Source organism: Suncus etruscus, chromosome 1 (assembly GCF_024139225.1).
Source record: "Suncus etruscus isolate mSunEtr1 chromosome 1, mSunEtr1.pri.cur, whole genome shotgun sequence".
Lineage (NCBI taxonomy): Eukaryota > Metazoa > Chordata > Mammalia > Eulipotyphla > Soricidae > Suncus > Suncus etruscus.
Genome location: NC_064848.1, coordinates 203,241,264 through 203,266,709, shown reverse-complemented (window position 1 = coordinate 203,266,709; position 25,446 = coordinate 203,241,264). Strand labels below are relative to the sequence as shown.

General features: G+C 52.6%; 3 protein-coding genes across 4 annotated transcripts in view; 2 read left to right on the top strand and 1 right to left on the bottom strand.

Annotated features, from left to right (window-relative positions):
• Nucleotides 1–64, top strand: part of HID1 (HID1 domain containing) — a 994,098-nt gene extending 994,034 nt beyond the window's left edge. The window contains exon 20 of the mRNA XM_049769487.1: nt 55–64. The gene's annotated coding sequence lies outside the window, so the exon portion shown is untranslated. The remainder of the gene's footprint in view (nt 1–54) is intronic.
• The window catches only part of FADS6 (fatty acid desaturase 6), a 1,183,177-nt gene that overhangs the window by 931,303 nt on the left and 226,428 nt on the right, over nt 1–25,446 (top strand). The gene's annotated exons all lie outside the window — the stretch shown is intronic.
• The window catches only part of TTYH2 (tweety family member 2), a 38,345-nt gene continuing 18,240 nt past the window's right edge, over nt 5,342–25,446 (bottom strand). The window contains exons 4-14 of one of the 2 annotated variants that reach the window (XM_049769519.1): nt 24,356–24,576; nt 20,872–20,967; nt 20,377–20,449; nt 17,222–17,291; nt 17,026–17,081; nt 16,685–16,777; nt 16,373–16,465; nt 14,631–14,809; nt 12,829–13,014; nt 12,281–12,359; nt 5,342–6,795 (exon numbers count right to left, since the gene is read on the bottom strand). In XM_049769519.1, coding sequence (XP_049625476.1) covers nt 6,712–6,795; nt 12,281–12,359; nt 12,829–13,014; nt 14,631–14,809; nt 16,373–16,465; nt 16,685–16,777; nt 17,026–17,081; nt 17,222–17,291; nt 20,377–20,449; nt 20,872–20,967; nt 24,356–24,576 — 1,230 coding nt within the window. In that variant the 3' untranslated portion in view covers nt 5,342–6,711. The remainder of the gene's footprint in view (nt 6,796–12,280; nt 12,360–12,828; nt 13,015–14,630; nt 14,810–16,372; nt 16,466–16,684; nt 16,778–17,025; nt 17,082–17,221; nt 17,292–20,376; nt 20,450–20,871; nt 20,968–24,355; nt 24,577–25,446) is intronic. The other variant, XM_049769529.1, reaches the window with a different exon arrangement.

Here is a 25,446-nt window from a genome sequence, read left to right as displayed (position 1 = left end):
CACCCAGGGACTTGGACAGCAGCAGCGGGGATTGTATCTTCTGAGAATGTGGGGGTGGAACCAGAGCTTGAAAAATGGCTGGGGAGATGCAGAGAGAGGAGTGGGAGAACATTTGGGGCTCATGATGCAAACCGGGGAGAAGGCATGTGTATGTGGGTGCTTGGGGGGGCAAGAAGGGTCAGTTCCTGCAGGGTGGGAACTGAGAACAGCACTGATTAGAAGAGGCCAGTCTGGGGGGTGTTCCCCAAAGGCAGGCTCAGATGCTTGGAAACTTCCCAGGGGGGGTAGGGGACTAATGATACAGGGAGAAAGCAAATGTTTCCCTCATCTTCTGGTCCCTAAATTCTTCATCAATGTGTCCTGACCCTTTGTCTGGCCAGATATACAAGGCTCAGGGCTGGAGAGATAGCACAGTGGTCGGGCATTTGCCTTGCACGCAGCTGATCCAGGAGTCTCAGTGGTTCGAGTCCCAGCATCCCATATGGTCCCCTGAGCCTGCCAGGAGCAATTTCTGAGCTCAGAGCCAGGAGTAACCTCTGAGCGCCACTGCCGGGTATGTCCAAAACAAAACAAAACAAAACAAAACAAAAAAGATATACAAGGTTCTATTCTAGGGGGGCAAGGAACACTTTACCCAAAGAAACCAGCAGATGGTGGGCACTGAGGAGGTAAGGGGGTAGGACAGGTGCCCCCAACGGCAGAGGTGAATCAGGTGCTAATACAGGCTCTGGAAGGGGGAACAGAGGGTCCATATCCTGGATCTCTGGCTGGGTAGATCTGCAACCAGAGGCCCCTGGCCTGCCACTCCCCCAACTCAGAGGCCCCCTAAATGCACAGGACACCCCAAGGAAGTGGAGTGAGCTGGGAAGTAGCATTGCTCTCACATTCTCCCAATCTACTCACCCCACCCCCGCGAAGTCCTGCAAGCTGCCAATGCATATGCATTATGCCAAGGGCATAATGGTGGCGTCACCCCTTGGCAGGTCCCCTCCTGGCTATCTTGGAAGCCTGCATGAGGTCATCTAATTAGGGGCATCACGCAGTGTGAGCCTATGGGAACCAAATTATAACCAGAGATGGAGTCCTGGGGGCCGGAGTGATAACACAGTGGGAAGGGCATTCATTAGCCTTGCATGTGGTCGACCTGGGTTCAATGCCTGGTATCCCATAGGGTCTCGAGCACTATCAAGATGATTCCTCAGCCGATCCAAGACCTAAGGTGGTTGGTTCGAATCCTGGTGTCCCATATGGTCCTCTGTGCCTGCCAGGAGCTATTTCTTAGCAGAAAGCCAGGAGTAGCCCCTGAACACCACCGGGTGTGGCCCAAAAACCAAAAACCAAAAAAAAAAAAAAAAGTGATTCCTGAGGGCTGGAGTGATAGCATAGTGATAGGGCGTTTGTCTTGTATGCTGTTGACCCAGGAAGGGCCTGGGTTCGATCCCATATGGTCTCCGGAACCTGCCAGGAACAATTTCTTTTTTTTTTTTTGGTTTTTGGGCCACACCCGTTTGACGCTCAGGGGTTACTCCTGGCTATGTGCTCAGAAGTCGCCCCTGGCTTGGGGGACCATATGGGACGCCGGGGGATCGAACCGCGGTCCTTCCTTGGCTAGCGCTTGCAAGGCAGACACCTTACCTCCAGCGCCACCTACCCGGCCCAACAATTTCTGAGTGCAGAGCCAGAAGTAACATCTAAGCACCTTTGGTTGTGGCCCAAAACCTAAAAATTAATTAATTAATTAGAGTGATTTCTGAGTGCAGAGCTGGGAGAAAGCCCTGAGCATCATCAGCTGTGGCCCCCAAATCAATAAACAAACACTGAGGGGCTGGATCAATAGTGCAGTAGAAGGGCATTTGCCTTGCAAGTGGCCTATCTGGGACAGACCAGGGTTCAGTTCCCAGCATCCCATATGGTTCCCCACCACCCCAGCCTGCCAACAGAGATTTCTGAGCTGAGAGCCAGGAGTAGCCTCTAAGCGTTGTCAAGTGTGGCCTGAAAACGACAACAACAAAAAACAACCAAACACTGAAAATCCAAACAGAACAACTGGTTTCTCTTTGCTTGGCTATTGAAATTCTTTGTCCAGATAAGCTTCCAGCCCTGAAAACTCCTCTGATCCTAGCCAATCCATGATCCATTGCTGTGCCTCTCACTTTTGCTCATGTATTTATTTATTTATTTATTTATTTATTTAGGGTTTGGGGGCCATACCCAGAGGTGCTCAAGGGTTACTCCTGGCTTTGTGCTCAGAAATTGCTCCTGGCAGGCTCTGGAGACCATATGGAATGCTGGGGATGGAACCTGGGTCGATCCTGGGTCGGCTGTCTACCACTGTGCTATTGCTCTGGCCCCTATACCCCATTTATTTGTTTGTTTGTTTATTTATTTATTTATTCTTTTGGTTTTTGGGTCACACCTGGCAGTGCTCAGGGCTTACTCTATGCTCATGAAATATGCTCTATGCTCAGAAATTGCTCCTGGCAGGCTCAGGGAACCATATGGTATGTTGTCCTTTTGCATACAAGGCAAACACCTTACATCCATGCTATCTCTCCAGCCCCCATACCCCATTTATTATTATTATTATTTTGGTTCTTGGGTCAGAGTGTTATTCAGGGGTCACTCTTGGCAGGGCTAGGAGGACCACATGGAATGCGAAGGATCCAACCTAGGATGGCCACGTGGAGGGCAATCACCCTACTTGCTGAATTAGGGCTCTGCCCCACGTTTTCTCTCTTTAAAGAAGGTGGCAACACATAGCTAATAGAAAGTTGTCCACCTTGTCAGCTTTTAAGTGGGCAATTGTGGGAAATTAAGGATGTTCGCAACCTTGTGCAACCACCAGCACCATTAAACGTCAAATTCAAATAGCTTTCCTCTTGCAAAATTGAAACTCGCCACCCACACAACAGCCTCATTCCTCCCTCCTCACCCCAGGCCCCCTCCTTTCTGTGTTTGACAACTCTTGCCCATGATTGAGTGATGCGCTACGCTGCAGGAACCTTTACCTTGGTTTATTCAAGTTGCAGCCTGTCGCCAGATGTATCTTCTTTTCATTTATTTAGGTTTTTGAAATTTTTGGTTTTCTGTGGGCAAAAAAAAGCAGCTCTCAGGGGTTACTCCTGGCTCTGCACTCAGGAATCACTCTTTTTTTGTTTTGTTTTTGAGCCACACCCGGTGATGCTCATGGGTTACTCCTGGCTATGCGTTCAGAAATCGCTCCTGGGGGGCCGGGCGGTGGCGCTGGAGGTAAGGTGCCTGCCTTGCCTGCGCTAGCCTAGGACGGACCGCGGTTCGATCCCCCGGCGTCCCATATGGTCCCCCAAGAAGCCAGGAGCAACTTCTGAGCGCATAGCCAGGAGTAACCCCTGAGCGTCACAGGGTGTGGCCCAAAAACCAAAAAAAAAAAAAACAAAAAACAAAAAAACAGAAATCGCTCCTGGCTTGGGGGATCAAATCGTGGTCCGTCCTAGGCTAGTGCTGCAAGGCAGACGCCTTACTGTTTGCACCATTGCTCTGACCCCAGGAATCACTCTTGGCAGGCTCAGGGGACCCTATGGGATGCCGGAAGGTAGGCATATTGCATATGGGTGGGCCGTATAAAGGCAAACACTCTACCCACTATGCTATCCCTCCAGTGCCCTTTTATTTTTCTTTTGTTGTTGTTGTTTTGGGGCCACACCTGGTAGTGCTCAGAAATTACTCCAGGCAGTGTTTGGTGACTATTTGGGAAGCCAGGGATTGAACCCGGGTCAGCCCCTTGGAAGGCAAATGCCCTCCCTGTTGTACTATCACTCAAACCTGTCTCCCTTTTTTTTAATTTATTTTATTTGGGCCACACCCAGCAGTGCTCAGGGATTACTCCTGACTCTGCTCTAATAAATCACTCCTGGTAGGTTCGGGGACCATATGGTTTTTGGGTCACACCTGGCAGCACTCAAGGGTTATTCCTGGCTCTATGCTCAGAAATTGCCCCTGGCAGGCACGGGGGACCATATGGGATGCTGAGATTCAAACCACCATCCTGCATGAAAGGCAAATGCCTTACCTCCAAGCTATCTCTCCAGCCCCTCGGAAGACCATATGGAATGCCAGGCATCAAACCCGGGTCTGTCCTGGGTAGGCTGCATACAAGGCAAACACCCTACCACTATACTATCACTCCAGCACACCCATCTCCCTTTAAGACCAAAGATATATCCCAAGGCATATATAGAAGAGACCAAATCATGTTATTGCTTTTACAAATATTTCTCCAAGAACATGCTTTAGAGCAGATGAGATAAATCAAAGGACTGAGCACAAACTTTGCATGCAGGCTTGGGGTCTGATCACCAGCATTGCAGTGTTCCCTGCGCCAGAAGTGACTCCGCCCCCTTCAAACAATTAGCCAGGAGTAGACTAAGTACAGAGGGGTCATAGCCCCCAAAAGGGCCCATCTTTAATCCTTTGGGGAAAGAAAATTCTGCGTTCCTTCTATTAAATGAGTTTATTTTTATTTTTAAATTTTGGGGGTCACATCTGGCGATGCTCAGGGGTTACTCCTGGCTCTGTGCTCAGAAATTGCCCCTGGCAGGCTCTGTGGACAATATGGGATGCCGGGAACTGAACCACCATGGGTCCTGGATTGGCTGCGTGTAAGACAAATTCCCCACCGCTGTGCTCTCTCTCCAGCCCACTTTATTTATCTATTTATTTGGGGTTTTTTTGGGGGGTCACACCCCAGTGCTCAGGGGTTACTCCTGGCTCTACACTCAGAAATCCCCAGTAGTTCAGGGGACAATATGGGACGCCGGGATTCGAACCACCGACCTTCTGCATGTGAGGCAAATGCCTTACCTCCATGCTCTCTCTGGCTCCCACTTTATTTTTAAATGACTCTGCTCGAGAGTGCTGAGGTTTGATCCCTAGCATCCTATATGGTTTCCTGAGCCAGTCAGGAGTGACCCCTGGGCACAGAAATAGGAGTTAGGGGCCCAACGAAAGCACAGCGGTGGGACATTTGCCTTGCACAAGGCTGAATCTGAATGGACCCACATTTGACCCTTGGCATCCCATATGGTCCCAGGAGCCTGCCAGGAGCTATTTCTGAGCGCAGAGTCAGGAGTAATCCCCAAGCATCACTGGGTGTGGCCCCAACACACAAAGAAACAGGAGTTAACTTTAAGAACCGCTGGGTATGGACCCCCCCCCAAAAAAAAAACAAAAAAGATGGGGGTCAGAGGCAAAGGTAGTCACTCACTGGACCCCACTCTCCATCAGTAGAGCTCAGTGGGGTACCCACTGCTATCCCACCCACCCCCTGACTTCCCTTGGTAGAGCAGGGCAGAGACAAGGCATGTTATTAGTACAAGAGGTTTATTTCTTTCCCCAAGAGAGGCTGAACCCCGATACGTTAGTGTATTTCACATGTCAGACATAGTGTGTGGCCCAGGACTCAGTGTCACAGCAAAACCTGACCTCAGCAGCACGATGCCCTGCCTACCGTGGAGACCTGAGGGGTTGCAAAAAGGGGTCCCAAGCACCCCCTAGTCCGAGCCCCATTGGAGTCTGGTTCTAAGTTGGTGGAAGATTAGAAGCACCAAGACCCAAACCCTGGTAGGTCCCTCATCTCCTCCAACCACCCAGCTCCATCCCAGCAGGGTGTAATGTATTTTGGGAGGGCAGGGAGATGAGAGGAACAGAAGGCAGACATACTATGCCTGAGGAGACCCAGCCATGCTAGTGTGCCAACCAATTTGAAGACTTGTTTGCTTGGAGACACAGGAGACAGGGCTGGCCAGGGCATACGACTTAGCTCCCCAGGGGGAATCTCTGTCTTGCTTTCATTTCCTATTTTGGGGGCCAGACAGGGCAGTTCTCAGGGTTTACTCCCAGCTCTGCACCCAGAAATCACACCTGGCAGTGCTCAGGGGACCCTATGGGATGCCGAGGATTGAACCCAGATTAGTTACCTGCAAGGCAAATGTCCTCCCTGCTGTTCAGGCCCTTCAGTTGGTCTTTCTTGATCCTTCTTTGCTCCTGGTCCTCTAGAAGCCAGTGTCAGAGACTCTCATCTCTCCCTTCCATTCCTTCCCCCAACCTGGGCCATCCATAGTTAAGGGTCTGTTGTTCCCAGCATAAGACATAAAGCCAAGCTGGGTTTCAAAACTGGATGTGCTGACAGATACAGTTCTTTGGATAATCCAAACATTAAAAAAAAAATAAATCACTGGGAGAGGAGGGGAAAAAAATTAGAGTTCAAAGGGCACTCAAAGTGTCTGTTAATACCTGAGACTGGCCTGGCCACTCAAGACACCGTTCTGTACAGGGGTGGAGGGGGACAGAGACTGGATGTGGCAGGAGGGGAGGGTGAGTCACAGTGGCATGGTCCCCAGCAGGAACTTGCAGCCTCCTGTTAAGATTTTCCAGCACATTCTCTGGGGGGTCAGGGGAGACTGTCCATTCTTGGGAGGAGAGGGGGTGTCAGTGCATGGTGAGGTGGATGGGAGGAGACGGTCCCACTGGAGCTTGTGTTTGCAGGGAGCTTCGTTGGGGACTCAGGCTGCCCCTCTCCCCAGAACCCCAGTCAGCCTCTTGGTGTCTTCAATCCCGGTGGTCTGCATGGAGGCCAGGATGTGCTTGACTTCTAGTGAAGAAATGTTCTTGGAAGGGCAGTGGCCAGAGCCCCGCGGGGGGGGGGGGGCACAGAGGCAGGACCCCCAACTGTGACTAGGCTGGAAAGTCCCTCCCGTAGTGTCTCAGCTGCTGCTCGTCAGCCACGGAAAGGTATGTGGCACGCATGCTCGGGGAGTACTGTGGGGAGAAGAAGGGGGAGTTAGACCTAAGCCCAGTGCTCGCAGATGGCTGAAGTGGGCTAAGTGGGCCTGGGTGTCCATTCTGAGTCCTCCTGGCAGCGTAGGGACAGGGTGACAGGGATGCTTCCTGCCCCGGCACAGAATCCTGGGCTCCCACGACAGATGCACACACCGGCCACGCTCCTTTTGCCTTGGAGCTGGGGTGCAATGAGACAGAGGAGGGGAGCCCCCTCCCTCACGTCAGACATCCGGTTTCATCCCAGCTGTGCAATCCAAAGGTCATGATCTCAGGGGGTTCATCACTGCTCCAAGTGTTTCCCCACAAGCAAAATCATCCTGTCTCCCCACCTGCAAAACTTTTTTGTTTATTTTTTTTGGATCACACACAGCGATGCTCAGGGGTTACTCCTGGCACTTCACTCAGAAATCACTCCTGATAAGCTCAGGGACCCTATGGGAGGCTGGAGATCCAACCTGGGTTGACCGTGTACAAGACAAAGGTCATAACCTGCTGTGCTATAGCTCTGGCCCCTGCAAAAAAAATTTTTGGGGGGTGGGCATAGCATCTTGTGGTGCTCAGGGAATTCTGGGGTACCTAGGTCCAAGCAGGGGTTTTTGCAAGCAAAGTGTTCCCTCCAGTTGTCACCCTGGGAGATCTCTTGCAGGGACTCTTAATGGAAAGGGAAGGGGCCTCCAATTTGGCCACGCAAGACAAGCATGCCTAAAACAGCTGGGAGTTAAGTTCCAGGCTTTGGTCATAACTATGCGGTCAGAAAATGAGAAAAACACAGCTGAAATTTTCCTTTCTTCCTCTCTACCTTCCTTTCTTTCTTTCCTTCCTTCCTTCCTTCCTTCCTTCCTTCCTTCCTTCCTTCCTTCCTTCCTTCCTTCCTTCCTTCCTTCCTTCCTTCCTTCCTCCCTCCCTCCCTCCCTCCCTCCCTCCCTTCCTTCCTTCCTTCCTCCCTCCCTCCCTCCCTCCCTCCCCCCACCACAGGAATTTTCTTTCTGTTCTGGCAGACAGGTGCTTGGCTAGAAGAACTCCCACAAGGTCCAATTGGGGGACACTATTGGCTGCTACAGGGCATATGGTCCCTGGGGAGTCAAGACCCTGGCTCTAGGCATGGGGTGGTGGTGGAGGGGAGCAGAAGCTTCCAGCTGTGAGGGACTCATGGGATCTGCTTTGTCCCCAAGGATTCACTCAGCCACATCTAGAAGCTCTTTTGCTAATCCCACCCAGCAGTTGGGGATCTAACTGGCACGAGGACAGGGGTACAGCTAAACTCCACTTTATGCAAGACTCCCTCCCCCAAGAAATAAGTCCACTGAGCAGGGTGAAGTGGCCTGCCCAGCATAGAATGTTTGGGGATGTGCCCAGATCAGCAGTTTCAGCTCCACCTGGGCACTTTAAAAAATCGCTCATCTTGGGGGTACAGTGGGTAGGGTGTTTGCTGTGTTTGCTAATGCAAACTGACTGGGTTTCATTGCCAGCAACTTATCCCCAAGCCTGCCAGGAGTGATTTCTGAGTGCAGAGCCAAGAGTAACCCCTGAGCACTGCCAGGTGTGGCCCCCAAACAAACAACAGCCCCCCATCCCTGCTAGAAGCCCAAAATATTGTCAAGGCCAATCAGGACAATTCTCCCAGGGTAACACACACTCCCATGGGGTACTCCCAGACTAGCCGGAAGCTGAAGGTCATCCAGGAAATCCCTCAGATACTTGGCACTTCCCAGGTGTCTTTCCTGGTGGGGTGGGTTCCCTTTAATGGCATCAAGTCCTGGGGGTTTCCTGCATAGGGTCACTTATAGCCATCTGTGTCTAGGACACAGCAACATGACATGGAAGTGCGAGTCCTTGAAGGCAGAACCAGAGTCAGTGGGGGGGAAGACGCTATTTCCAGCTGCCTCATCGGGTACCCCATGGGGGAAAGCTGGGCACAAGTGTCTGTTAGAGCGGGCTACAAGTCATGCTCAGTGCTGCTGGGGGAAGCTTTAAGCCCTCCCTCACCCATGCAAGGTGGAGAAGCCGTCCCCAGGGGCCAGAACAATTAGACAGGTCTCCTGCTCGGGTGGGAGGGTCACTGTCTTCCTTTTGATTTTTTTTTTTGGCCACAATTGATGGCACTCAGGACTGCGTGCAAGGCAAATGCCCTAGCCCCTCCCCCCTGTGCTATCGTTCTGGCCCTTCTTTTTTTGTTGTTGTTGCTTTGAGGCCACAACTGATGACGCTCAGGGGTTACTTCAGGCTCTGCACTAAAAAATTACTCCTGGGGGCCGGAGAGATAGCATGGAGGTAAGGTGTTTGCCTTTCATGCAGAAGGTCGATGGTTCGAATCCCGGCATCCCATATGGTCCCCCGAGCCTGCCAGGAACGATTTCTGAGCATAGAGCCAGAAGTAACCCCTGAGCACTGCCCGGTGTGACCAAAAACAAACAAATAAACAAACAAACAAGAACAACAACAAAAAAAAACAAAACAAAATAAAAAAGAAATTACTCCTGGACCCAGAGCACTAGCACAAGAAGGGTGTTTGCCTTGCATGCAACTGACTTAATAAGTTGGGTTCCCAGATCCTGTCAGGAGTGATTCCTGAGTGCAGAGTCAGGAATAATCTCTCAGTACCACCAGGTGTGGCCTCCAAAACAAAACAAGAAATTCCTCCTGGCAGGTTTGGGGGACCCTATGGGATGCCAGGGATTGAACCTGAACCGGTCACATGCAAGGAAAACATCCTCCCAGCTGTGCTATTGCTCTGGCCCCAAAATTGCCCATTCTTTTTTTTTTTGTTTTGTTTTGTTTTTTTGGGTCACACCAGGCAGCGCCCAGGAATTACTCCTGGCTCTATGCTCAGAAATCACTCCTGGCAGGCTTGGGGACCATATGGGATGCCAGGAATCAAACCTGGATCCATCTTGGGTCAGCCATGTGCAAGGCAAAGGCAGTCGGGAGATCCAGGAGGGGAAAGAAAAGGGTGTCAGATAGGTGGGGGTCGCTGCTTTCTCTCTGTCCCCAGTGGACAAGCTCTTGTGCTGGTTCTACTGCAGGTACAGGCTCAGACCACTCCCCAGAGCAAAGGTGTCAATACAGGGATGGTGGAAATTTGGCTTATTCCTCATGAAACGCTGGAATTTTGGGACTGACCTCCTGGGAGTGAGGGGTTTGGGGAGGGGCCTGGGCCCTGTAGGATAACTCACAGCATCTTTGGCTTCCACTTGCTGGAAGCCAGGAGGACCAGCTCCCAAAGTCCCCCCTTGGGGTCCACCGGAAATGGCCGTATATCTCAAAAGGCAAAACTATGACAGGGGAGACCCCTGTCACTGCGCTCAAGGCCTGATTCCAATGCCCCCTATCCCTGGCACCTCTTCAGATGCCCAGAGACAGCAGGAAAGTTTCTCGTGCAGCCTCCAGAGCCCTGAGTGGCACTTACTAGTAATTCCAGAATCTTCTTCAATGCAGATAAGGCACTTCCTGAAGATGAGGACTGGGGATCCAGGTGGGATGTCTGGGGACCAGGTCAGGGCATACACTGGACACCCATTGGGCCAGAGCCATCCATCCTGGGACCTCCAGACTTCCTTGCTCATCAGTCTGGTGTGTGTGCGTTTGGGGGATAGGTGGAACCCCCAAAAAGAAGAGGTACTAGTGAGTGTGAAGGCAGTGGCCAGCCCACTCCTGTGACAGAATCCCATTTTTTGATGCAGGCCAGCCCCCTTTGGGGAGAGAGTGGATGAAAGCATGTGTGAGGAAGGAATGGGGTACAGGAGGTAAAAGCTGTTGCTAGATCTTAACAGAATTTCCAGTTCCACATGATCAGGCTTTTTGAGATCCGTGGTACTTGGAATCGCTGGGAGATCAGCTGGAAGGACCCACGCCCTTCTGCACCGGGGGAAACTGAGGCATGCAGTGGTGAAGTACTTGTTCAAGGTCACAGAGAGCCCTTAAACTTATTTGCAGCTTTGATTCTTGGCTGGTACCCAACGGGTGCTGAGACATCTCCAGATGATGGGGCAGAGTCCTTTCTTCCTTGCTTGCCCCCCTCTCCTAGGATGCCACAGTTCCCCCTGCCCCCCCCAGACTGCATAGAGGGAGCATAGTCCAAGGAGTCTCCCCAGAACCTCACCCTAATGGGGTAAAAAGTTGTCCAGGGACTGGAGTGATAGCACAGCAGGGAGGGTGCTTGCTTTACACATGGCCAACCTAGGTTTGATCCCTGGCATCCCATAGAGTCTCCCAAGCCTGCCAGAAATGATTCCAGAAGTCAGCCCTGAACACCACTGGGTGTGGCTTAAAACAAACAAATAAAAAAATAGTTGCCTGGAACAGAAAAGAGCGCCTGAGGTCCCCCTCCCCTTGGTACATTTCTAGAAGTATGATCCTAGTTAAATTCTCCATTGAGCGACAGATCAAACCCAATAAATGCAAAACAAGACTCTCAATGGACTCCCCCAAAAGTCTGTCCTCCTTGTGGTCAAAGAACCAACCACATTCGTAGGTGTGTGTGTGTGTGTGTGTGTGTGTGTGTGTGTGTGTGTGTGTGTGTGTGTGTGTGTGCAAAACAAGACTCTCAATGGACTCCCCCAAAAGTCTGTCCTCCTTGTGGTCAAAGAACCAACCACATTCGTAGGGGTGTGTGTGTGTGTGTGTGTGTGTGTGTGTGTGTGTTTGGGGTGATGTTGGGGGGGGCCACACCCGGAGATGCTCAGTAGCTATTCCTGACTCTGTGCTCAGGGATCATTCCTTGCGGGACCCTAAATGATGCGTAAGGGGCATGCAAGACAAGCAATTTCCTTGACCCCTGAATTACCATATTTTTCAGCGTATAAGATGACTTTTGAAACAAAAAAGTCAACCGAAAATCGGGGGTCGTCTTATACGCCGAGTATATCCCAAAAAATGTTTCAATATGCCGCTAAACGAAAATTGTCTGAATATTGCCACAAAACGAATTTTCCAACTAGATCCTGCACCAATCACTGCCAGGCTGCTCGCACCGCCTCTCTAACTCAGCCAATCCAAGCAGGCTTTTGATGCATGCAAATGAGACAATGTTCTGGACCCGAATCTACACTGTCCAAAGCCTGCTCAGATTGGCCAGAGTCAGAGAGGAAGTCTACAGTAGAACCTTTGAACCTTTGCTTGTTGTGATTGGCTCACTGTGGTACATACAGTTGCAGCACAGGAACGTTCTGTCTTATACAGCGAATACAGGCCTAAACCTATGTTTTAACTGCAAAACTAGGGGGTCGTCTTATATGCAGGAAAACACGGTATCTTTCTGGCCCCTTGCAAAATCTCTTGCAAACTGCTTCTGAGTGTCCGCAGTGCATCACAGGCAGGCTTAAGGCTTATTCAATCATTAAAAAAATATAATAAAGGCAGTTTAATTTTCCTCCCTCTGCCAGGGAAGCAGGTCAAGGATGGGCAGTTTTATCTGGAATTATTTCCCAACCCAGGAGCAGAGCCAGGATTTAGCCCTGGATGTTACCGTGGGAGGGGGCGAGCCCCGGCCGATGAGTGGAACGTTCTCGTAGCGTGGGGTCCCTCCAAACAGCGCCGCCTGGTTCCTGTGGGAGAGGAGGGGGTGCTCAGAGGGGACGGCATGAAGTAGGGGGCAGCTGGGGCTCCCACAGGAGGTTTCACAGAGTGGGACAGAGGGAGGGCAGAAGGTTAAGACAGTGGCTGCAGGGCCGAAGCGATAGCACAGTAGTAGGGCAAATGCCTTGCATACAAAGAACCTAGGAAAGACAGCCAGGAGCAATTTCTGAGTGCAGAGCCAGGAGTAACCCCTGAGTGCTGCTGGGTGTGGCCCCCCCCCCAAATAAAAACCTAAAAAACAAAAAATCAGATTGGGGCTCAGGGGAAGCAAAAGATGGGAGTTAGTTGACAGCTTGAGTCAAAGGATCTCACAGCCAGATATATAGTGGGGTCTCCCTGTCCCCCCTTCATGCAGAATTTTTACCAGCATGCTGTGTGCATGTAGCAAGGATGGAGTGGGGTAGCAGCAGGACATGTCACCCTCCCACCTCCGCCTACATGTATTCAGACACGGGTGCATTGGATATGGTCTGGGTGGGGGGATGCAGGCTGGTCTGGCTCCCCAGGCCGCTGCTGTAGCTGCAGAAACTGTGCAGGGGTCCCCGAGGGGCGTGGTGGGCAGCCACACGCCGGGCCTGTGGGTTGAAGGGGTCGTCTTCATCGATGTCGTCATAGTCTCGGTCCCTGGAAGCACAAAGAAGATGAAAAGGAGCCCACGGAGGGGATGGAGCCATGGCACAGTGGGGGGGGGGGAGTTTGCCTGGCATGCAGCCGACCCAGGTTCTATCCCCATCATCCACCATGGCCGAAAATAACCACATAGCACCACCCGTGTGGCCCCCAAACCAAAATCAACCAACCAAATAAAAAGGATCTCAGGACTTGATCTCGGGGGTGGGTGGGGAGGGGGGTATGGCTGGCTTCTCTGGGCAGGTGACTGAAGTCGGTCCTCAGTCCTGCCTCACACATATCTTTCTGCCAGAACCACTCCTCCAAGCAGCCCACCATGCTGACTACACGCAGTGCCATCAACCATCAACCACCTCTGTTCTGTGTCCTCCTGTCTTTTTTTTTGGGGGGGGGAGGAATAGGGGTTCTCCCCATTTTCTCCTGTCTTGATTGGACAGTGGCAGTGTGGACAAGAAAATAGACCTTAAGGTCCCAGTCTAAGTTCTACTAAGATCCTTCCTGCTGCTCTTGGGGGTCCCTTCCCCTGCCTCTCCTGGACAGAGAAAGGTGAAGCAAGGGGGACTGACTTTTTTGGGGGGCTCTTTTTGCTCTTGGGACACACCTGGCAGTGCTCAGGCATTACTCCTGGCTCTACACTCAGAAATTGCTCCTGGCAGGCTTGGGGGACCATATGGGATGCCGGAGATGGAACTGCAGTCTGTCCTAGGCTAGAGCGGACAAGACAGATGCCTTACCCCTTGCGCCACCGTTCTGGCCCCTGAATTGGTCTCTTACCTTACCTGTTCTCCCCCTCGGGGTGTGGTCCTTCGCTTCCCAATTAAGACTCAGGGTCTCGGGATTGGAGAGATAGCATAGTGGTCAGGCATTTGCCTTTCATGCGACTGACCGGGGTGGACCCAGTTCGATTCCCGGCATCCCATATGGTCGGTCCCCCGAGCATGCCAGGAGTAATTTCTGAGCTCAGAGCCAGGAATAACCCCTGAGCATCTCTGGGTGTAGCCCAAAAACCAATCAATCAATCAATCAATAAGTAAATATATTGCTGGGGCCGGGCGGTGGCGCTGGAGGTAAGGTGCCTGCCTTGCCTGCGCTAGCCTTGGATGAACCTCGGTTCGATCCCCCGGCGTCCCATATGGTCCCCCAAGCCAGGAGCGACTTCTGAGCGCATAGCCAGGAGTTACCCCTGAGCATTACTGGGTGTGGCCCAAAAACAAAAAAAAACAAAAACAAACAAAGTAAATATATTGCTTAAAAAAAAAAAAAGACACACACACACACACACACACACACAAAAAGACACGGGGTCTCAGGGAAAAAAGCCACTAGTGGTTTCGGTTTTCCACTACTGAGCTAAGTGCTTGCTGGTATTTGAATCAGGAGCGGAAGGTTTGCATGTGGACGTTCCCTGAACCTGTTTTATCCCTTTGATCATGTGTGGATCATTTCCTGCATCAGTGTTTGCTTCCAGACCCGTGTCCTTCCAATCCCCTGGGATCAAGGCATGAGACTTCCACTTCACATGCCACCTCTGTCATTCTCCTTCCAGAGCTGTCACTGAACAGGGCTGCCCCACACCCTACAGAATGCAGGCGCCCCCGCCGCATTCCCACCTGGAGGAGAAGCTGGCCCACCTGGAGGAAGGCCACTTAGAGGAGAAGATGGCCCAGGCTCTCGGTCCGGTGCAGATCATGGTAGAGAAAGCCAGCATGGCCAGGATGGAGAAGAGGCCAAGGAAGAGCAGCCCTTCGATGCCATCATAGCACAAGCCCACCAACGCATCCTCGTAGTCCTGGAGAATGAGACAGATATGCATGTGAAGGGGGGCACAGGGCGTAGTGTCTGGTTGCAACTATAAGAGCCCCCCCATCCCTGAGCCCAACACCAGCAGGCTTTTTTGGGTTTCTTTTGGGTCCACACTTGGTGATGCTAAGGCAGTGTTTCTCAAATAGTGGGGCACGCTCCACAGGGGGGGTGCGAGGCTCCGTAAAGGAGGGCGCGTTTGACCTCGGCAAACACTGTCCTAACAAGCTAAGCCCCGTGTTTATGTTTCTGTATGTCTCCGGAGCTGAGAGTTGCTGTGTCCTGCTTCCAACCCCGCTTGGAAAAGCTCTGCATTGCAAAACGTGCTCATTGGAGCCATTCGTCCAGACATCACCTCTGATTAAAAAATCAGCTCAAGGGCCCGGAGAAATAGCACAGTGGTGCTTGCCTTGCAAGCAGCCGATCCAGAACCTAAGGTGGTTGGTTCGAATCCCGGTGTCCCATATGGTCCCCCGTGCCTGCCAGGAGCTATTTCTGAGCAGACAGCCAGGAGTAACCCCTGAGCACCGCTGGGTGTGACCCCCAAAAAAAAAAAATCAGCTCAAATCATTTTATATATTTTTGTTTTGCGGGTTAAAGTCTTTTTTAAATGAAGATATTATTTGTAGTCGTGCAAAAAATATTTTCTTCTTCCAAGGGGGCATGACAGAAAATAATTGAGAAGCACTATGCTAAGGGTTTACTTCTGGCTCTGCACTCAGGACTATCACTCCTGGCTCCAGCTCAGGGGACACTATGGGATGCCGGGGATCAAGTCTGGGGTCTGCAAGGCAAATGCCCTTCCTGCTGTGTTATTGTTCAGTTTTTTTTTTATGCTGGTTTGTTTGTTTTTGGTTTTGGGGCCACATCTGGTGGTGCTCAGGGGTTCCTCCTGGCTCTGCACTCAGAAATCGCTCCTGGCAGGCACAGGGAACCATATGGGATGCTGGGATTTGATCCACCGTCCATCTTGGATTGGCTGCGTGCAAGGCCAACGCTCTACCTCTGTGCTATCTCTCCTGCCCCATGCTATGCTCACTTGTAACCCGGGAGATGGAGAGGCTGACCAGATGGCCAGAAGTCTAGATTATGCAGAGCTGCCCCTCGTGAAACCCGAAGTTCTGGGTGTTGTACTACTTGGTCCCACTGTCCCTCTGCTCCCGCACCTTCCATACAGTCTCAGGCCTCAGCTTCTAGAAGCATAAGAAAAGACACCTCTCGGGCCCGGAGAGATAGCACAGCGGCGTTTGCCTTGCAAGCAGCCGATTCAGGACCAAAGGTGGTTGGTTCAAATCCCGGTGTCCCATATGGTCCCCCGTGCCTGCCAGGAGCTGTTTCTGAGCAGACAGCCAGGAGTAACTCCTGAGCACCGCCGGGTGGCCCAAAAACCAAAAAAAAAAAAAAAAAAAAAAAAAAAAAAAAAAAAGAAAAGACACCTCTCCCCTTCCCCCTTTCCTGTGTTCTAGCTGCCATTAACCAGCACAAGCCACCAACTACCCTCTTGCTTTCCACATCCGTCTTCTGCCCCCCCCCCCCAGAACACCCAAAGCACCTTGTGCAATCCTCGGCAATCCAGCAAGGCTGTCAGCTGGTGGAGGCTGGACTCAGTGGAGTTCAACAGGAGCTGGATGTCCAGCAGGTCATCCTGAAAGGGGAAAGAGGTTGCAGAAAGACAGAGAATGGGGCTGGGAATGGGTGAAACCCCGAAGAGCAGTTCACAGCTTCTGCAGAGAGTCCCAGAAAGCCAAAGGAAGAAGCTAAAATCTGGGGAGCACCAAGGAAAGTTCTGGGATTGTGGCAGGAGTGGGGTGTCAGGGGGAGACAGGGACATCTGTAAGGGTTTTACCCTTTGGTCTGCACAAACCTTGGCTGTAGGAAAGAAGGGGACAGCAAATTTGAGCAAGCCAGACACTTGGAGTTCCATGGTGCTCAGGGAGCGCTGGAAGACGGTCAGAGTCTGTGAGGGAGGGACGGGGCGCCATGAACGATGACGATGACATCCCAGAATGGGCCAGCCCCTAAGCCCCAAGACCCCTCATTGCACTGATGCAATATGCAGAGTCATGGCTCCCACCCACATCACATTTACAAGCCCAATAAATACAACCTTGACCTTTTAAGAGAACTCCAGGAAGTTAGGCCCCTTCCTCCCCACTGCCTTCCAGGGCATATTCCCAGGATTCTGGGTGGCCCTGGTGGCCTTACCTGCTGGAAGGGGCTGATGGAGCTTGGCTGGCAGTACAGGTAATAGCGGGTCACCTCTGCAAGGTAACAACACAGGACTCACAGGCTGCCCCAGCCAGACCTGTGTTTTGTCGGGGTGCAGGGCTGGACAAACCCAGGGCTGCCCTTCATGAGCAGAGTTTGGCTGTGGCCGTGCTTACTTGACTGTCGGGGTTACCTGTACTGAGGTGGCCTTCGGTGATGTTCAGGATGAAGGTGTCAGGAGCAGCGCATAAGTCACTGGTGGCCTGAGCCAGGGAGAAGGAAGATAGGGGGTGAGTGGTGATCCCAGAGCGGGAACTTAGGGAGTGAGCCTTCCTCCCCTTGAGTGGCTCTGAGTAGAGCAGTGAAAATGGCTGGGCAGGCTGTAACCATTGCCCTGGCTGGGCCTGGGGCGGGGCCTAGATAATGTGGGGGTGTGGCTTACACAGCTTGGAGGCGTGGCCAGAGATATTTTGAGGGTGATTTGGAGCAAGGTGGAACTTAGCTAATGTGGGGCATGGGACTAGTCAAGTTTGGGGGCAGGGTCAGTATTGGGGTGGAGCCAAGGGAAAGCACAGTTCCTTTTTTTTGGTTCTTTTTTTTTTTTTTTTGGCCACACCCTACACTGCTCAGGGGTTCCTCCTGGCTCTGCACTCAAAAATCACTTCTGGCAGGTTCAGGGGACTATATGGGATGCCAAGGATTGAATCCGGGTTGACCGTGTGCAAGGCATATGCCCTAACCATTGTACAATCACTCTGGCCCCAGGAAGCACAATTTGTTTGTTTGTTTGTTTTTTTGTTTGTTTTTGGGCCACACCCGGCAGTGCTCAGGGGTTACTCCTGGCTGTCTGCTCAGAAACAGCTCCTGGCAGGCACGGGGGACCATATGGGACACCGGGATTCGAACCAACCACCTTTGGTCCTGGATCGGCTGCTTGCAAGGCAAACGCCGCTGTGCTATCTCTCCGGGCCCCTGGAAGCACAATTTCTACTCCTGGATGACTGAGACTACTAAGAGGCCAATGAGGCTGAGAGGAGCCGAGATAGGCTGAAGTGGACCCTGAGACCCTTATACCAGAGCTGTGAGCAGACAGAATCCCAGTTCTGCTGCTCTCTGGGGAACCCGCCCAATACCTCCTGGGCCCTTGCTCACATTTCCCCAGACAGGAGCCCTACCAGGTCCCTAGAGGATTCTAGAAACCAACCTGGGTGTCCACTGCAGGAAAAGGGGAAAGGAAGGAGGGCTGTGGACTCAGCTGGGAGGGGGGCCAGGCCCACATCAGGTTCCTGACCTTCCCAGACACTACATGGAACCCTCTCTCCACTCACTCCCTCTTCTGGGGTACACTGCCCCCAAACCCTTACTCTGCCCTGGACCTCTCACTCTGCCTGACCACCTCCCAGGGCAGGGAGGGGTTGAACAACAGATTGGAGTCACAGGAGCTCAGGGCATGGCTCTAGGGGCCCCCACTCCCTCTCTTTGGCGAAGATCTCTCCTTCACCAAAGAACTCTCTCCCAGGACTGCCAGGCACAAAGGCGCCCTAGGAGCCCCTCCCCACTTCCTATTAAAATGCAGCCTCAGCCCCATCAAAGGCCCATTCAGGCCCCCCCACACCAGACTCAATTAGTGGTCAGCCCCGAAGCCTTTCTCCCCGCCCTGCAGGCTTAGATGAAATCATCTCTGGTTTCCTGGCAGGATGCAACCTGGGGAGAAGGCAGTGGCCCCCCAAGGAGACAGCTTCTGGCCAGCTGGATGCTGCAGCAGCAGCAGCTTCCAGGAGGGGCTAGTGGGTGGGGGTGGGGCTCATTTGTCCCCAGGAGGGAGCCCCCAAAAAGCCACCTGGGAGTGCCCTGGGCAAGCCCCAGCCTCTCTGGGCCTGTCCAGTTCTTCCTACCGCCCCAACTGGACACAAGGACCCGGCTCCCCTTCTCTTCTTTGTTTGTGGGGGTACAGAGCCCCAGCAGAATTAAAACTACTCAGGTGGGCAGAGTGGGGCAAAGTGGCCCATTCCAGGGCTCCTGGCCAATCTCCACAGCCATGTACCCGCTTGGCTTCTTCAACCTCAGATACATGGGATGAGGCTTAAGGAATAGAGTGCAGGATGGTATATTTGAGGCTCTGGGTTTGATGTCCAGCACAATATGCTAAGTTGGGAATTCCCAAGTGCCCTTGGGTTTCCCCATGCCATAAAAAAAGGGGGTGGTGGTAAAATCCTCAGCTTAAGGTTAGAGTTAGCACAGTAGATAAGACTCTTGCCTTGCAGGCAGCCAACTTGGGTTCCATCCTCAGCATCCCATAGGGTCCCCTGAGCCCGCCAGGATTGTAATTTCTGAGCACAGAGCCAGGAGTAACCCTGAGCACTGCTGGGTGTGGGCCCCAAACCAATAAATAAATAAGGGACCAGAGTGATAGTGCAGTGGTAGGGCATTTGCCTTGCACGTGGCTGACCCAGGTCGGACCTCAGTTTGATCCCCGGCGTCCCAGGTGGTTCCCCAAGCCAGGAGCGAATTTCTGAGCACATAGCCAGGAGTAACCCCTGAGCATCATCGGACGTGGCCCCAAAACCAAAATAAATAGTTAAATAAATAAATGAGCACACAGGTAGACTGAGAAGAACAGATTTGGGTCATGAGGCCAGAGAGATAGCATGGAAGTAGAGTGTTTGCCTTGCATGCAGAAGGATGGTAGTTCGAATCCTGACATCCCATATAGTCCCCTGAGCCTGCCAGGAGCAATTTCTGAGCGTAGAGCCAGGAGTAACCCGTGAACGCTGCCAGGTGTGACCCAAAACAAAACAAAACAAAACAAAACAAAAAAACAACGAAAACCAAAAACCAAAAGATTTGGGTCATGGGATTCATTGATGGGTCTGAATTTGCTGGGGGTACCCAGAATCCCCTACTAGGCTATTTGTGTCTCCCCCTCCCCCTGTATTGATTCATAGGGACTGTCCAGGGTCTGCTTGTAGTTCTTTCTTCTGCAGCTGCAGCTACGTGGAAAGAAAACTGAGTCCCCCTGACATGATCTTTTCTGGGCTCAGCCAAGGGCCACCCCGCCCACCAGAACTGGGGAATGACTCACTCAAGCAGAAATTAAAGCCAAATTCTGCTCACACCCTCCCCCCACATCTCGCCCCAAACTTAGGTCTGCTGAAGAACAACAGGCTCACCCAGGACCAGCAGAGGAAAAGGACACCCCTAAAATTAGGTTTGAGGGGTGGTGTCCCAGCCACTCCCGCTGAGGGATTCTGGGGTTTCAGACTGGCTTAGAGACAGTGCGCTTGTTCCAGACACAGGGTCCTACTGAGACAACCCCGCACCCCACATCCCACGTCCCCCCTGACTCACCACTGCCGCAGCTGTGTCCGCAGCCAGTGAGGTCCAGCAGAGAATCAAGGCCAGCACCCCGGAACCCAGCATCCTGGGAGGCAGACACAAATCATGCTCCATCCAGCCGTGGCCTCTGGATCCCCTCCCTCATAGACATATGGGCACTAAGTGGGTTCAATGGTTTGGGGGCCAAGAGAAGTCTTGGGGGGTGAGGGATGGGCCTGGGTGTCAAGGACAGTCCTGGGGGTCAGGGGCACACCTGCAGGCCAAAGGTGACCTGGGGTACCAGGGGCAGGCTTGGGGGACCAGAGGAAGTCCTGGAGGGGTAAAAAGAAGTCCTGAGGGGTAGGGGCCCACACAGCTGTGCCCAGGTACCAAGAGGCTTTGGAAAGGCTCAAGTTTTACTGGGGTCTGATGCCTGCCTCTGTGGGTGCTGGGATGGGGTGCATGACGGCTTCAGCACCCACGATGTCTTGTGACCCCACAGGCTCCCCAGCAGCCCAGGCTACTCACAAGACCAGGAGACACCGGGAGCGCTTGGCTAGGCCCAGGCAGGCCAGGAGGCAAATGGAGAGGTCCAGCATGAAGAGCAGCAGGTAGGAGAGCCACCTGTGTGTGTAGGGGGGACGTGATGAGGGGGTGCAGAGCCACTAAGGCTACCTACCTCAGGAAACTACAGGACAATCACCCTCACTGGCAAAGGGACTCTTCTTCGGCCAAGTTCAGCTTCCTGAACTTGGAAGATATTTCTTTGCCTTCTTCCTTCCCTCCTCCCTCCCTCCTGCTCTCCCTCCCTCCCCCGCCTCCACACCCCAGGAATCACTCTTGGCAGTGTTTGGGGGACTCTATGGGATGCCAAGAATCGAACAGGTCCACTGTGTGCAAGGCAAGTGCCCTTTCCCTTGCTATCACTCTCCCACTGTGTTATCTCTCTCCACCCACAGAGCTCACACTTCAAGGCCAAGTGCATAGCTACCACTGAACCATCCTCCCCCTGCCTCTGAGCAGGCACCCTAAGGCCCGGCTCCCAACTCTCTCAGACATTCTGGACCCCTCCCCTTCTCCGGATCTCAGATGGATGCATGGACATGGTTCCGGTCATTTCTGGCTTCTCTCCACCTCCTCCAGAGTTCCTGGAATCAGCTGGGGCTCCAGTTCCCCCAGGAGAAGACTAGCAAGCAGTTTCTAACGTAGTTTCTAACAACCTGGCCCTGCCCCAATCTCTGTCTCAATCCCTCCACCCCCATAAATCCCTGAACTCGGGGAGAGCCTGTGCCTCCTGGATGTTCCTCTCCAGGCCCATCTCCAGCCTTTCACTGCTGTGCTCATTGTCCCAGTGAATCTGTCCAGTGTTCCCTGTGGCCGAAAGATGTCCCCCAACCCCAGCACCTACAAACCAGGCAGAGGGACCAAGGGGGTGTTCAGGAACCAAATCTCATCAGCCTGGGCCAAACCAAGGTGGGATGCCATTTATTTATTTACTGGAGAGCTCTACCCTCCAGTTTGAATAAATCCACCTTAAAAAACAAGCCTCAGGCTGGAGTGGGCAGCATGTCTGCTTGTGGGTTTGATCCCCAGAATTCTTTAAGGTCTCCTGAGTACCACCAGAAGTGATTCCTGAGCACAGAACCAGGAGTAACCTATGGCATCACAGGGTGTGGCCACCCCCAAAAAGTGTCTTTCTGGGGGATGGAATGATTTTTTTTTTTTTTTTTTGGTTTTTGGGCCACACCCGGCGGTGCTCAGGGGTTACTCCTGGCTGTCTGCTCAGAAATAGCTCCTGGCAGGCACAGGGGACCCTATGGGACACCGGGATTTGAACCAACCACCTTTGGTGCTGGATTGGCTGCTTGCAAGGCAAATGCCGATGTGCTATCTCTCCGGGCCCCGGGGGTGGGGGGGATGGAATGATAACACAGCAGGGAGAGGTCTTGCCTTGCACGTGGCCAACCAGGGTTCAATCCTCGACATCCCATCGGGTTTCCTGAGTACCACCAGGAGTGATTCCTGATCACAGAGTCAGGAGTTAACTCTTTTTTTTTTGTTTGTTTTTGTTTTTGTTTTTGGGCCACACCTGGCAGTGCTCAGGGGTTACTCCTGGCTATCTGCTCAGAAACAGCTCCTGGCAGGCACGGGGGACCATATGGGACACCGGGATTCACCAACCACCTTTGGTCCTGGATCGGCTGCTTGCAAGGCAAACACCGCTGTGCTATCTCTCCGAGCCCAGGAGTTAACTCTTGAGCACTGACAAGTGTGGCCCACAAATAAAGAACCAGCAGATAGTACAATGGCATATGGCTGACCTGGGTCTGGTCCCTGCTACACAGGGTCCTCTCAAGCACCATCAGGAGCAGTCCCTGAGCACAGAGCTGAGAGTAAGCCCTGAACAAATGCTGAATGTGGTCCCAACCCTCAAAACACAAAAATTAAAATTAAAAATAAAAGGGGCCGGAGAGATAGCACAGCGGCATTTGCCTTGCAAGCAGCCAACCCAGGACCTAAGGTGGTTGGTTTGAATCCCGGCATCCCATATGGTCCCCCGTGCCTGTCAGGAGAGATTTCTGAGCAGATAGCCAGGAGTAACCCCTGAGCACCACTGGGTGTGGCCAAAAAACCAAAATAAAATAAAATAAAAATAAAAGCCCCTGTAGGACTGCAGAAACAGTACAGCAGGAAGGCCTTACCATTCCCAACTTACAATCAGTCCTAGCGTGAGGCTAGGCTCTTATATAGCCCCTAACCAGCAGTATCACCATGCATGTGCCCCTCCCAAGAAAGTGCAATTAAAAGCCTCCAGGGAGGGGCCTGAGTGATGGCACAAGCGGTAGGGCATTTGCCTTGCATGCACTACCTTAGGACAGACCGCAGTTTGATCCCCTGGTGTCCCATATGGTCCCCCAAGCCAGGAGCGATTTCTGAGCACATAGCCAGGAATAAACCCCTGCGCGTCATGAGGTGTGGCCCAAAAAGCAAAAAAATAAAAAAAATAAAAATAAAGTCTCCAGGGACAGATAAAGCAGGGGAGGTATTGTCTTACAAGTAGCCAACTAGGGTTTGATTCCCAACTTCCCCTAAGATCCCCTGAGGCCCTCCAGGACTGATTCCTGAGCACAGAGCCAGGAGTTAGGCTGAGTACTGCTGGGTATGGCCCCTAAACAAACAAGCAAGCAAAAAAGATCTCCTCTTCTCCACCCCCATCTCCCTGGCCCTATAAATGAGACCTTGAGGAGCTGAACAATAACATAGCAGTTGGACAAATGCGTGCATGTGACCCACCCCGAAAGATTGGGTTTGATCCTCAGCATCCCATAGTTTCTCCCAAGCCTGCTAGGAGCGATTTCTGAGAGCAGAGGCAGAAATAAAAACACAAAAAACGAGAAAGAGAGAGAAGAGAGAGAGAGAGAGAGAGAGAGAGAGAGAGAGAGAGAGAGAGAGAGAGAGAGAGAGAGAGAGAGAGAGAGAGAGAGAGAGAGAGATGAGAGAGAGAGAGAGAGAGAGAGAGAGAGAGAGAGAGAGAGAGAGAGAGACCTTAGGAATTTGGGGCTTGCAGTATTGCTCTTTTTTTGTTTTTGTTTTTTTGGTTTTGGGCCCCACCCAGCAGTGCTCAGGGGTTACTCCTGGCTGTCTGCTCAGAAATAGCTCCTGGCAGGCACGGGGGACCATATGGGACACCGGGATTCGAACCAACCACCTTTGGTCCAGGATTGGCTGCTTGCAAGGCAAACACCGCTGTGCTATCTCTCTGGGCCCAGTATTGCTCTTTTGAGGGTAGGCACACTGTTTCAGGGACACACACCCCTTTTTATTGTTTTTTGGGTCACATCTGATGATGCTCAGGGGACCCTATGGATGCCAGAGATCATTCTTGGATTTCCCCAATGGACAACCCCTTTCTGTTCCATGCATTCATCTTCCAGCACTTCTGGGCTCCCCAGGATCCTGAAGCGATCTTGGAAATGAGGCCAGGCCCCACCCTCCCTGCCCCTTCTGGCACCTGTAATACTCGACGTAGTCAGTCTGGTTGGTGACCTCGGTGAGCACATCAGTGACCTCCCTCCACACGGGGAGGGCCGACAGCTGGTCCTCGATGCCACCAGCCATCTGCTGCAGGTACTGCAGTGTCTGCACATAGTCTCGCCGCGATGCCAACAGCTCACTGAGCCGTGCCAGGTGCTGCTCCAGATCCACCTGCAGCTTCCGGGTGGTGCCAAACACCTGTGGAGGGGCCGGCGAGAAGAGGGTCCGGGTGTGCCCCGTGGCAAGACAGGGCACCTGCCTTCTCACTGGATGGGACCCACTTGGACTCTCGCCCATCAGTCCAATTGGGCCTTTACTTGAACCTGGAGATCCTGGGCTGTAGTGATAGCACAGCAGGGAGGGAGTTTGCCTTGCAAGCAGCCAACCCAGGTTCGACCCCCAGCATCCCACAGGGTCTCCCTAGCCTGCCAAGGGTGATTCCTGAGTATAGAGCCAGGAGGAACCCCTACTGAGCACAGCAGGGTGCGATCCCAAAACAAAACAAACAAACAAAAACAGTCCGGATGACAGCACCCCACGAGAAAGAGCAGCAGGCCAGGGAGTGGACCTCAAGGGGTGAAGATGTAAGTTGTATGGGGGAGCCCTGGGGAGCAGTATGTGATCCCCTGAATACTACTGAGAAAGAACCTCGGGACCCGGAGAGATAGCACAGCGGTGTTTGCCTTGCAAGCAGCCGATCCAGGACCAAAGGTGGTTGGTTCGAATCCCGGTGTCCCATATGGTCCCCCGTGCCTGCCAGGAGCTATTTCTGCGCAGACAGCCAGGAGTAAACCTGAGCATCGCCGGGTGTGGCCCAAAAACCAAAAAAAAAAAAAAAGAAAAAGAAAAAGAACCTCACACTCAGAGCTGGGGTCAGTCCCCAGCAGTGGGAGGAAGGTGGGGAAAGAGAGGAAAAGAGAGAAGCCTAGTAGGGGAGACTAGGGAAGTTATTTTTCTGCCTTGAAGGGGCCAGAATGTTATAAAGAACAGTGGGTAAGGCAATTGTCTTGCATGCAGTGGACCCAGGTTCGATCTCCAGCATCCCAGATGGTCCCTTGAGCCTTCCAG